Source organism: Lissotriton vulgaris, chromosome 8 (assembly GCF_964263255.1).
Source record: "Lissotriton vulgaris chromosome 8, aLisVul1.2, whole genome shotgun sequence".
Taxonomy (NCBI): Eukaryota; Metazoa; Chordata; class Amphibia; order Caudata; family Salamandridae; genus Lissotriton; species Lissotriton vulgaris.
In genome coordinates, this window is record NC_141696.1 from 565,228,134 (window position 1) to 565,241,960 (window position 13,827).

At 50.5% G+C, this 13,827-nt stretch overlaps 1 protein-coding gene across 1 annotated transcript in view; it reads right to left on the bottom strand.

Annotated features, from left to right (window-relative positions):
* Positions 1 to 5,074: 5,074 nt before the first annotated feature.
* The window catches only part of UBAC2 (UBA domain containing 2), an 873,507-nt gene continuing 864,754 nt past the window's right edge, over positions 5,075 to 13,827 (bottom strand). The window contains exon 9 of the mRNA XM_086934381.1: positions 5,075 to 5,623. Within this exon, the coding sequence (XP_086790507.1) occupies positions 5,516 to 5,623 (108 nt within the window). The 3' untranslated portion in view covers positions 5,075 to 5,515. The remainder of the gene's footprint in view (positions 5,624 to 13,827) is intronic.

Here is a 13,827-nt window from a genome sequence, read left to right on the forward strand (position 1 = left end):
TCTCTGGAAGGTACATTAATCACCTGAGTTGTCTTGACACTTAGGGTTTCCTGAAATTTACTGGCTATAGAAGGAACTCTCCAGGGGGTGCTTTCAAAACGGCTGCACTGCTACAAAAATGGCCCTTGCTAACAAAACTGCCCCCCTCCCCCACCTTTCCAGCCTCCCAGAGAAATGCCCGATGCCCGGTACTACCAGTCCAGCCTTGCTACTAGTACATGTAAAGCTTAAAAGTACATGTCCAACTTTTTAAATACATTACACCCTGCCCTCTAGATTGTCCAGGGCCTACCCCTGGGGGTGACCGGTACAGCTTGTGGTTGGGGGAGATGGCTGCATGGAAAAAAATAAAAAACAATGACACTTACCTTTCCTCCGCTGCAGGGTCCCGCATCTTCTCTCCTGCTCACCTGTGTCCAAGTCCAGGTCGGAACATGAAGCAGGCAGCCAGGCTCCCACCTCTAAGCCAATCCCAACGCTGCAATGCAGCGTTGTGATTGGTCTGAGCGCCATGGCACGGCACTCAGCCAGGAGCTGTATGGGTTGGCATGTTCTCCCTGAAGGCTGTAATGCAGCAGTCATGGAGAAGGGGGAAAGTGTGCATGACTGTTTTGGGTAGCCCAAGAGGACCGACCAAACAGTCATTGTGCACAGGAGTGTTCTACCACTCCTCCCCTGCAGCTCTATCTGCCCCCTCATGCACTGCCACAGCAGGAGGTCAAAATAAAATGATAATAACATTCCGTTATTATCATTTTATTCTTTTGCTGATTTCTGGCAGCGGGGCGACGCTCCTCCGCCTTAGCGAAGGAGCCGCCACTGGCCTACCCTTGGGTGACTTATATTTATTAACAAGCATTAGAAATGCAATAGGTCTCGCAGCATTAGAGTTAGTGCTTTTAGAATTGTTTATGGGTTTTTTTGTAAATCTTTAGCATGAGGGTGAGTGAGGGTGAGTGAGGGTGAGGGGTTGAGGGTGAGTGAGGGTGAGGCTGAGGGGTTGAGGGTGAGTGAGGGGTTGAGGGTGAGTGAGGGGTTGAGGGTGAGTGAGGGTGAGTGAGGGGTTGAGGGTGAGTGAGGGTGAGTGAGGGGTTGAGGGTGAGTGAGGGTGAGGGGTTGAGGGTGGGTGAGGGGTTGAGGGTGGGTGAGGGGTTGAGGGTGAGTGAGGGTGAGTGAGGGTGAGTGAGGGGTTGAGGGTGAGTGAGGGTGAGTGAGGGTGAGTGAGGGGTTGAGGGTGAGTGAGGGGTTGAGGGTGAGTGAGGGTGAGTGAGGGGTTGAGGGTGAGTGAGGGGTTGAGGGTGAGTGAGGGTGAGGGGTTGAGGGTGGGTGAGGGTGAGGGGTTGAGGGTGAGTGAGGGGTTGAGGGTGAGGGTGAGTGAGGGTGAGGGTGAGTGAGGGTGAGTGAGGGTGGGTGAGTGTGAGTGAGGGTGAGTGGGGGTGAGTGTGAGTGAGGGTGGGTGAGTGTGGGTAAGTGGGGGTGAGTGTGGGTGAGTGAGGGTGAGGGGTTCAGGGTGAGGGGTTGAGGGTGAGGGGTTGAGGGTGAGTGAGGGTGAGGGGTTGAGGGTGAGTGAGGGTGAGGGGTTGAGGGTGAGTGAGGGTGAGGGAGGGTGAGGGGTTGAGGGTGAGGGGGGGTGAGTGAGGGTGAGGGGTTGAGGGTGAAGGTGAGTGAGGGTGAGGGTGAGTGAGTGTGAGTGTTACAAAGAGACCCTACCAGTATACAACTTGATGAATTTTGGTGTACAATTTAAAATATACTGCTGCCAGAGAATCCTGTGCATTTCTTTAAGAGACCCCATTAATAGTTTCACTCAGATCAAAGAGAGATGGGAGCGATGGCTGAGGGAGGAGGGGGAGGGCGAGGGGAAAACGAGAAGAGGTGGGGTGAGCCGCGGGGGAGGGGAGGGGAGGGGAAGGCACACGTTAGAGGACATGGTGGGGAAGCAAAGCAAATGAGAGGAGCAAGTGAGAGAGTGGGGTGACAAGGGAAGAGTGAGGCGAGTGATGGAATGGGGTTACTGTACAGTTTAAAACCTTTTGCAAAGGACGCCCTGCTGCCCCCACCCCCTCCTCAGCCCTGTAGAAAGGTCGGTCTGTGGCGGGTCACACGAAAAGAATGACGTTGGTGTGCAGGAGAGCGCTGAGGGAGGAGGGGGAGGGCGAGGGGAAAACGAGAAGAGGTGGGGTGAGCCGCGGGGGAGGGGAGGGGAGGGGAAGGCACACGTTAGAGGACATGGTGGGGAAGCAAAGCAAATGAGAGGAGCAAGTGAGAGAGTGGGGTGACAAGGGAAGAGTGAGGCGAGTGATGGAATGGGGTTACTGTACAGTTTAAAACCTTTTGCAAAGGACGCCCTGCTGCCCCCACCCCCTCCTCAGCCCTGTAGAAAGGTCGGTCTGTGGCGGGTCACACGAAAAGAATGACGTTGGTGTGCAGGAGAGCCTGCGTGTGGATGGAAGCTTGCAGTAGTCTGGCACCTGGTTTTTAGACATGCAGCTGTTGAGCACCGGCAGAACCCGGCCCACTTAAAGCCCCTGGGTTCGCCAATGTTACCACGTCTCTGTCAGTCTCTGACATACAAAGACTCACTCTCGCACCAGGCATTGCAAGGGAGACATTTTTGAATGGTTTGATCGGCGCTGAAAGTTTACATTTCTATTTCAGCATGAATCTCGTTGGTATGCTCCCTTCCCGTATCTTCAGATCCAGCACCCGTGTGACGTCTTAATGTTTAGCCTCTTCGCGTCATCTCTGTCGCAATCATACACATCTGGGTCTGGAGTGTGTGGGGAGCTTCATGCACTCATGGCTGCTAGAGGATCCCCTTGTTACCCGCCTCTGTGTTTCCCAGACTAGACTATGTTTTCCTTTTGTTAATAAAAACGCTTGCTAACAGTTGGCGCATGCGCAGAGCGGGGGCAAGCAAGAGAAGGAGTAGACACAGGAGGGAGCCGGAGAGAGGGAAGAAAGGAGTTATGTCACGTTGGCTGCTTATACGGCACGAAAGTTGCCCTACATTTTTAGTGCACCGTAGTACTTTAAGGAAGCAGTAGGGGTGAGGAGAAACAAGTGGAATGAGAGAAGAAATTGGAGAGAGGGAACAGGAGAACCCGATGTAATTTGTCAGCAGTTTGCATAGATAGTGCTTATGCCGCATGTAGATAGGGTCAAAGCGCTGCATCTGAAGGGAAAAGGTACACAGAAGCGGCGCGGGGAAGATGTCACTTTATGTAATGTATTGGCTTGCATAGTGCTTATTGCGTTTAAGACATGTTTAAATCGCTGCGACACAACTGAAGAGGGAATGACAGGGCATGGGGGAGAGGGAATACTATAGGGAATTGGAGCGAGGGAAACAGGGAACACGATGCTACGTCACACTGCTTGCTTGAATGGTGTTTAACCCTAAACATTATGCTTTGTTATACTGCTTCCTAAAATGTGCAGCGCTTATGCCAACCCTATGCATGGGAAGAAAGGCACGAACATTAAATAAAAGAAAGTGGCACGAGTTACAGAAAGATCTCGGAAACAGGAGCTGTAACCCGAGGAGTTGTTTTACATGACTACAGGATGGGTGAAAGGCGGGGTACAGTTACAGAGACTCACAAGACAAGACGGAGGGAAGAGAGGGGAGGGGGGAGGAGAAATGCGACACGGCGGGAAGGGGAGGGTACTACAAGGGCGGCGCAGCGGTGGGCACACGCTCCGAGAGGCTCGGGCGCGCTGGAAGTCCACAGGGAACTGGATTTATCGTATATCCGTCTGTGATTACATTGAAGGAGACGCATCTCCGGCAGATTTATAATATCGAATCAAGAGGGACCGATTGCCCCATGCACGGACTGAGAAGACAATAAAGTGGAAATATGGGCAACAATAAAAGGCGGGAAGCTGCAGAATGCGCGGCTGCCTTTGATAAATATTGATGAGCCGGGCAGGCTGCGGCTGCGGGCGAACGAGGCAGCGGGAGACAGGCCTTCAAGAGGGTCGTTCCGAGGAGGCAGATTGTGATGAAGTGCAGCAGAGGGACGGGAAGCTTGCTTCGAAAACAGGAAGACGGAAGGAAGAGAGGGGAGGGGGAGGAGAAATGCGACACGGCGGGAGGGGGCGGGCAGGGGAGGGGGCGGAGAGGGGAGAGGTGCGACACGGCAGGAAGACGGAAGGAAGAGAGGGGAGGGGGAGGAGAAATGCGACACGGCGGGAGGGGGCGGAGGGGTAAACAAAGACGGACGTGCACGCGCACGCGCTTTTAAGGTCAATGCGCATGCGCATAAGCTCAATGCGCATGCGCATTGACCTTAAAAGTCACGGGCACTGCAAGGAATCGCCACGATTCCTTGCAAGTTAGATAAAGAGTCGATGAGCCCCTATAGTCTCGCTTGCTCGATGCGCATGCGCATCGACAGGCGAGACCTAAAAAGGAAGGTTTGGGCCTGGCAAACAGGTTTATTTTGCCAGATTGCAATGGAGTTTAAAACTGCATACACAGGCTGTAATTGCAGGCCTGAGACATGTTTAAAGTGCTACTTAACTGGTTAGCACAATCAGTGCTGCAGGCCCAACAAGTAGCATTTAATTTTCAGGCCCTGGGCACAGGTAGTGCCACTTAACTAGGGACATATGAGTAAATCAAATATGCCAATTGGGTATCAGCCATTTCTCCCTTGTCATAAGAAGAGAGTACAAACACTTTAGCACTGGTCAGCAAGAAGTTGGGGGAAACCCCATGCCAAGAATGCCAGGTCTAATAGTCCTGTACTAGTAGTACAATGCGCTGTGGCTCTCAAATCACACAGTATCTAAGATGCTCTGTTTAGTAAGCTCCAGTACAGTCAATTCAATTTAACGGGTAATTGGTATGGCTCACTTTCTCTTCTGCGGGAAGGACTGTGGCTTCATGTATGCTTCAAACCAGGTCGCTGTAGACTTTATCCTCAGGATGTGATTGGCCGTCCAAGTGCTCCACTGAATGTGCTAATCTACATAACACATGACAAACTGGACGAATATTTATTAAAATTAACCACACGGTTATTTTGATTCCATTTAAACACTTTCAAAATGGCATTTTAGGTTCCCTTTAAACATATTTTTATTGATAAACCTGAATCAAAAAAGAGTATCGAACCTCATAATATGAGAAAGCAGCATTTGCATTTTGGCTTCGCAGTGCAGTTTGTTCTGGCAATAGAACGTATTTTCCCCACACACACGATTAGGAACGAGAATACAAATCCCAATGTCTATTTTTAAATATTTTTAAAAAAGGACCATTTTCCCCCAAAAATAAGTATCAACAGCCATCTGGAGGTATGATTTTGAAAATGTGCATGAAGACCAACCATCATTGTGGATCTATTTTCAACAGAGGAATAATGGATGTTGTCCGTATGCGTCACATAATCAAATTTCCAATGCAAACCCGCCATGTGGACAAATACACCTGCGGCTCTCATTATGTCTGGCAGCTGAACGTCATCAAACGGAAGTGAAGGGATGGTGACTGTTTCACCCGGTATTAGTGCTGCAGTAGAGAGTTGGAAGCCCTGTTGATGTCGTTGTTGGAAGCCCGCAGTGCTGCCAGAGCATCAGCCCTGGAAAAACCCATGTCCATCAGTTGCGCAACCTAAAAGAGAAAGACTGATTAAGGAAATAATTGAAAATGTTTTCTAATTAAAGGCAGTATCAAGATGATGTTTCCAGGAAGTATTTTACAGGATTGCGGTCCGTGTGCTCAATTTCTAAAAACAGAATAAATCTTATAACCATTATGTTCAATCTTAGGCTCATTGAGGCGGTATTAAAATAATCAGAGGCGAGGAGTTAGGATTACTCAGCATTTATTTTAAGTGTTTAATGAGTGGTTTAATAACAAGTGGTAGCTTGTTTTGGTTAATTAAAACCAATCCCGACAACAAAAAAACGAGTTTGAGATCACATAATAGTCTTTTAAAATGGTACATACATGTGCACATGGAATCTGAAAGTCTGCTAGTGAGCTGTATTGAATAAAATGCGTTAAGTGCTAGCTGTTTCGAATTAGAAGGCTGGATAGAGGAAACAAAGTGTCCTACCTCTATTTCTAATCATGCTGAGAAGGGCGTTCGCTTGTGAGTTGACTTTCCAAGAATCAAAGGGACAAGTGGTCTGCTGTCTTCTCTAGTATCCTGTCTAAATGATGAATGTGTTTAATAAATCTCGTCACTGCTTGAGGGTGGACGCCCTCCTGCAGGCAGAAGACAAGCATTTGCAATGCAATAGATCTCGCATTTGCGAGATTTTGAGCTATTGGCATTGTAAATGACAATGCCTTTTATTTATGCATTTGAAAACCTGCAAACAACGCGTCAACAAGCAATTTGTACTTATAGTCCTTGCTTATGAGAAGCAAAGCTGGCAGTTTCTTTTACTGACAGCCTTGCTTCTCGTAAGCAAGGACTATTTTTTTTTTAAGACGTAGTTTATTGGCTTTTGTACAAAAACAAACGAAAACATTGTAACAGTTTACACAGCCTTTGCCCTGTCAACCTCTTACAGCCAATCTAAACCCCCCCATCTACTGTTCAGTACATGGCATGTTTATATGTTAGCTCTGCACATTCAGTTCACTAAAGTAAAACGACGTCCTTCTAAATTTAACCCCCCAACTCCCTGCTATAAAACTATACCTTTCCTCTCTCACCACCTCACCCCCCCATCACCGACGCACACAACCTGTTCCATTCCCTTTGTCATATGTGCTCAGGAGTCGTCATATATTAAACCGTAGTATGTACCTGTCTTGTCTCGGGCTACCCTCATTCAGCTACCCCCCGCTCCGTCATCTTGCGGCTTATACTCTCGTAGTGCCTGCACTAAGACCTCCCACGCCGTCGCTGCTTCTAGCTCCTTATCATTGTCTCGCCTACGCGTCAGCTGATATCTCAACGCGCTCTCGCTGCTGGCCCACTTTAGGAACTCGCCCTTCTACCATGTGTAACTGGGTCCTACCGCTGCCTTCCAGTGCTTCGTGATGTCCCTCTTCGCTAGTATAAGCCCCATATCCACAAACTTGCTCGTGATCTTATTCTTGGATGTGTGGGGGAACCAGTGTAGTATGCTAACGGCCATATCAAACTCTAATCGTCTATCCGTTATCGCATTTAGGGTTCTTCCTATTTCCTCCCAATAAAGGCCCATCTTTGGGCAGGACCACAACATGTGTGCTATTTCTACCCCAAGTCTCGTGCATCTTGGGCATGCCGCTTCTGCTACTTGGAAATATTTCTGGATTTTGCCTGGCGTCAGGTATGCTCTGTGGAGTATATAGAAGTGCACTAGCTGAAACCTTGCGTTCCTCGTGCTCTTCCAAGCCCTTCTCACTATCTGTGCCCAGGCCACATCAGGGATGGGTTTCCCTATATCTATCTCCCACTTTCCTTTCAGTGAGTCCAGTGGAGCTAACCCCATATTGAGCATTCTGGAGTATAGGCATGTGACCGCCTTGAACGTCCCTGCCGCCATCATGGTATATTGGCAGACCATCAACGTCTTAGGCTCCATCAGCCCTTCCCGCCAGTGCGCCTGTATCGCTCTCGTCAGCGCCGCGTGCAACAAAAACCCCCTCTCGGCAGGTCAAACCTCTCTTCGAGCGTCTGGTAAGGCAACATAGCCCGTCCTCGTATAGGTCCCCTAGCATCTGGAGTCCCGCCTCTCCCCAAACCTGCAGTTGCGTCCAATCTCCTCCGTTTGGTAACGCCATCACCATTCCCAGCGGGATTTCAGGAGCATATGGGTGCAACACTCCCACGCTGCGCTGAGAGCGATTCTAACAGAGTCTGAGCATTTTCTCTTTCGTTAGAGTCCCTTGAGGTCTAACCTCTGCTGCAGCGCAATAAAAGAGAGGACGTGGCGCTGTATCCCTGTGCCTCTCTGACAGTCCGGTCCTCTAAATTCTCTTGCCACTTCCTGCGTGATCTGCAATTGGGCAATTGGGCCGCTAGATAACACAACTCGAAGTCTGGGACTGCCAATCCACCCTCAACCTTAGGTCGTACAAGCGTCGCCTGCGCAACCCTACGTCTGCCTGCGCCCCAGAGAAAAGATACTATGAACGACTTCAATGTTTTAAACGTGGAGGTCGGTATCCACACTGGCAGTGTCCAAAAATAGTATAGGAAGCGAGGAAGCGCTATCATTTTTAATAGGGCTATACGGCCAATCACCGACAGTGGTAGGGTGGCCCAAAAGGCCATGTTGCCTTTCAGCGCTCTCACCCCGCGACCCACGTTACCCTCCAGCATATCCGTTGCTGTGTGATAGATGTGCACGCCCAGGTATTTGAAACAGGTGGGTTACCACCTCACTGCTTGGATCATGTCGGGACGGGGCTCCCCCTGTCTCACCGGGAACATAGATGTCTTGGACCAGTTTACCCTCAGGCCCGAGAGGGCTCCAAAGTTCGATAGCAAGTTCTCAGCCCCTGTCAGCGCCACGTCTGCATCTTCAAGGAAGAGGAGCAGGTCATCCGCGTATAGCGATACGTACTGTTGACCGTCTCTACTCTCCAGTCCCTCATAGTGGTCTTCTGTTCGCATCGTAACCGCAAGGGGTTCTACTGCCAAGGCGAACAGCAATGGGGATAGCGAGCATCCCTGTCTCGTTCCTCGTTCTACCGGATATTGCGAGGATATCAGCGTGCCCACTCTCACACTGCTGATGTATATAAGACTTTTGCCCATTGCAGGTAATCACCACCCAAGCCAAAGCGCCCCATTACTTTATACAAATACTCCCACTCCAGGCTCTCAAAAGCCTTTTCAATATCCACCGACAACACCATTGGTCGACGCGCCCTCGGGTGGTCTTCCTCTAGTACGCGCACCAACCGCCTGATATTCGTGGTCGTGTTCCGTGTTGGTATGAAGCCAGCCTGATCCTTATGAACAAGCCTGGTCATATAACTTAACAACCGGGTCGCTAAGACACTGCTCAGTATCTTGTAGTCGGTGGTTAACATCGACAATGGTCTGTAAGATGCTATATCCTTACTCTCCCTTCCTGGTTTCAACAATGGGATCACCAACGCTTCCCGCATTGACTGTGGCAGACGCCCCGTTACCTTCGCCTCCCTATAAAGTTCCTGAAGTTTCAGCGCCAGCAGGTCAACATACTTCCCATAAAATTCTATGGGCAGCTCATCCAGCCCTGGGGTTTTGTTGCGGGCCAAATGTTTAATGGCACTGCAGATCTCTCCTATCTCTATGTCTCTACCCAGGACTTTCGCCTGTTCTTGCTCTAGTTGCGGTAAGTGCATTCCTTCCAGGAAACTATCAATGGCAGGGTCTTTGGCCGAAAGCTTACTTTTATAAAGTTCTGTGTAGTAGCGCGTGAAACACTGCAGGATCTCATTTTGGGTGTAGACTACTTCTCCCTCCTCCGGTTCAAGGGCCAGGATGGGGGAGCTTCTTTTTGAAGGGTTGGTGAGCCAGGCCAGCAAAGTGCCAGCCTGGTCTCCTTCCGCATGGGCCCTCATCGTGTAAGCCTTGTAGTCCAAGCTATGCAATCTCTCCACTCCCGCAGCCACCTCCTCCTTTGCCGTGCTAACTTTCTCCTGTAGTTCGGGGTGGCCTGGCCGCAGTTGCTCCACCTGGCGTAGCTTATCTTCAGCCGTGGCCAAATCCCCTAACAGGACTTTCCATACTCCCACGTACTTCCCTATACAGAGCCCTCGCATTACTACCTTAAAGGCGTCCCATTCCGCGGCCCGCGTCGCGGTCGAACCAGCATTTTCTGTAAAATAATGGGTAATCCCCTCCGCCAGCGCCACCTGGAAGAGCGGGTCATCTAGCGTTTCGGGGCGTAATCTCCATGTAGGGACACATGAGATTCCAGTCATCCATTGTATGGTAACTAGCAGCGGGTTATGATCAGACAACGTTCTAGCTAAATATTTGGTCTGTACGATAGCTGGCAGTACCACAGGTGAGCACAGCACCACATCTAATCTCACATGTAGCTCATGCATGCCAGAGAAATAGGAGTAATCTCGGTCCCTTGGGTGTTGCGCACGCCAACCATCTACTAATCCCCAACGTGTCTGCCAATCTAACCTGCCCTTGGCCAATCGATGCGTCGGAGAGTCGGCCAACGGGGGGTGCGATCTATCCAGGGACACGTCCGTAATGGAGTTGAAGTCTCCTTCCAACATCAAGGGGCCCGCTAAATAGTGCGCCAGTGATCCAGATATCCTCACCAGAAAGCCCAACTGGTCCACGTTTGGTGCATATATACTACAAAAGGCAATGTCCTTACCTCTCAGTTTACCTTCTATGGCCACAAACTGGCCCTCAGGGTCTATCATCTGTCTAGTCAACTGAAAGGGGACCCCTGCTCTAATCCAGATCAGCGCTCCTCTAGCAAAAGCTGAGTAGATAGTACTATATACTTCGCCCCTCCACCTGCGCTGTAGCGCTACACTTTCCGCTTTCGTTAAATGTGTTTCCTGGAGTAATGCAATGTGTAACCCCCTGCGAACTAGATAGGTATGGATCTTATGGCGTCTTGTCGTTGTGTGAAGCCCTCTCACTTTCCAGGTTATACATCTTAATCTGCTGATGAGGAACAACAATTCCGAAACACCGGTTTACAGAGTTGGTGCTGTAACTTTGCCAGTTACACGTCCAGAGCTACGAAAGGCGCACACGCCTTAAGACTGCATTTACCATGATGCTCGAGGGTTACACCGGCTGGTGAGGTCAGAAGTGTGCGACCCATAGACTTTTCACTTTATATGGTTCCCTTGAACCTTGGATCTGATGAGCTCGGACACCGCATCTTCGTGCCACGAGGGGTCCCAAACCTGTTAATACTTTGGCTACCTATCCAGTAATCCCTGAAGAAACCTACACTCTGCTGATGAGGAACAACTATTCCAAAACACCGGTGTACAGAGTTGGTGCTGCAACTTTGCCTGTTACACGTCCAGAGCTACGAAAGGCGCACACGCCTTAAGACTGCATTTACCATGATGCTCGAGGGTTACACCCGCTGGTGAGGTCAGAAGTGTGCGACCCATAGACTTTTCACTTTATATGGTTCCCTTGAACCTTGGAGCTGACGAGCTCGGACACCGCATCTTCGCGCCACGAGGGGTACCAAACCTGTTAATACTTTGGCGACCTATCCAGTAATCCCTGAAGAAACCTACACTCTGCTGATGAGGAACAACAATTCCGAAACACCGGTGTACAGAGTTGGTGCTGCAACTTTGCCTGTTACATGTCCAGATCTACGAAAGGCTCACACGCCTTAAGACTGCATTTACCATGATGCTCGAGGGTTACACCCGCTGGTGAGGTCAGAAGTGTGCAACCCATAGACTTTTCACTTTATATGGTTCCCTTGAACCTTGGAGCTGACGAGCTCGGACACCGCATCTTCGCGCCACGAGGGTGTTAAAAAGGGTTTCAAAGACAACCAGTAACCAAAGACCCTTTTATGTTGCCCGGCGGTATCGCCTCTATGACCCACCAATGTTAATCAATGAAGAAGCAGGCGCTGGAGACTGGAAGGCAGGAAACGAGGATTTTATTCTCTCCGGAGGAGAACACATCAATTCAGACAGCAAGTATCGTCACGAGGTGCTCTAACCACATCTCTGAGGCCTGGCCTCTTATACTAGGGTTTATGACCTTTATTGCACATAACACATTCTCGCAATACTTTGATAGTTGAAAGAACATCCTCGGAATCTCCCCTTCAGGCCCGTTCCCACATACATTTACAGTTGGATTCCCCACCCCGGTCACAACAGGTGATGGTTGTCGCACAGCAGGGCATTCCGCCGATTCACGGAATGCATGGGGTTGATCGGATCTCATAGGGTGGGGGCTTTGATCGGCTCGAGGGTCTTTTGATGGGGAGGGGAAGCTTCCTACTGTACGGGGTAATAAACAGTATCCGCAGGGCCAGGTGGCGGCCTGGGAACAAGGAAGACAAACGGGGACACAGGAAAAGGGGGTTTGCATCAAAAGGATCTGAGGCCATGAAAGGAATGAGGGGAGGTGTCGCGCTGGGAACAGGATGGGATTCTGTGGTGAAGATGCGCTGAAGAGGGGTTTATGACCCAAGGCATGAGAGAGCGGGGGGTTGTCAGCGTGCGGGGGGATGCTTGCGAGGTTAAGAGAGAGAGAGACGCGCTGGCTATCAGCGAGGGGCAGGGAGGCCATGGTGCTCAAAATGGCTGCCGCTTACGCGCACGAATGGGCTCGAAAAGGGGCAAGATGGCGCCGATAATGTTCACCTAGCTGTATTAATTTTCCACAAGGGGTACCAAACCTGTTAATACTTTGGCGACCTATCCAGTAATCCCTGAAGAAACCTACACTCTGCTGATGAGGAGCAACAATTCCGAAACACCGGTGTACAGAGTTGGTGCTGCAACTTTGCCTGTTACACGTCCAGAGCTACGAAAGGCGCACACGCCTTAAGACTGCATTTACCATGATGCTTGAGGGTTACACCCACTGGCGAGGTCAGAAGTGTGCGACCCATAGACTTTTCACTTTATATGGTTCCCTTGAACCTTGGAGCTGACGAGTTCGGACACCGCATCTTCGCGCCACGAGGGGTACCAAACCTGTTAATACTTTGGCAACCTATCTAGTAATCCCTGAAGAAACCTACACTCTGCTGATGAGGAACAACAATTCCGAAACACCGGTGTACAGAGTTTGTGCTGTAACTTCGCCTGTTACACGTCCAGAGCTACGAAAGGCGCACACGCCTTAAGACTGCATTTACCATGATGCTCGAGGGTTACACCCGCTGGTGAGGTCAACAGTGTGCGACCCATAGACTTTTCACCATACATCTTAAATTAGCTGGATCAGCCATTCTCCCACTGTTCTCTGCACAATTGTAATCTCGTCTCTGTGCTTGCATCGGTGATAACCCCTCCCCAACTTCCCCTCGAACACCCAACCCCCCCACCCTCCCAAGAACAGGACCTAGCATCTCCCATATAGTTCCCATCCAAACCGGTATATCTACCAAACAACTACAAAATCCAACAGAAGATTCTGTGGGTATGCCTTAAGGGCGATGAGGGGGGACTATGCACAAACGTGGAGCCACCCTTCTTTACCAGACCTCATAGTTGAACCGAGCCCTCTATAATAAAATCCCTCAGGCATCTCCCCCCCCCTCCGACCACCCCAGAGCCGAAACCTCCAACCAGATCTCCTTCAGGAGTCCATACCAGCTCCAAGTCCGCCTCCAGAGCTGCCCCTCGGGTCCGGTCACCCCTCGTCCAACATTCCCTCCGCCGTCTCCGGAGTGACCTTCGGTAGGTGCTCACTGTTTGTTTCAGAATGTTCGGATTCAGATCTGTTATCTTCCTTCTCTGAGTCCGTGCCCTCCAATAAAGGGGACTTCCGCGCTCCCGACAATGTGGACACCACCTCCAACACATCTCGCCTCCCCGCAGCAGTCTGGGACGATGTAGGCTTCCTCAATCCCCTCCGCCCACTCCAGTTCCGTCGTGATCGTCGCGGCGGCAGTCCCTCTGAGGGAAGCAGTGCGCCCTTTCCAGTATCATCCTTTCCCGCCTTATACAGTTCCAGCCAGGCAACAGCATCATCCGGGGTACCAAAGAACCACGTTTTACAGTCCATTACGATTCTAAGCTTAGCTGGGAATAGGAGGGAGTACTGGATACCCTCGCTACGCAATTCCCTCTTGGCGGCCAGAAAAGAGGTTCGCCGGCGCTGGGTTTCATAGGTGTAGTCCGGGAAGATGTTAACCCTGCTGTTTTCCACCTGGAATGGGCCATCTACACGTGCCTTCTGT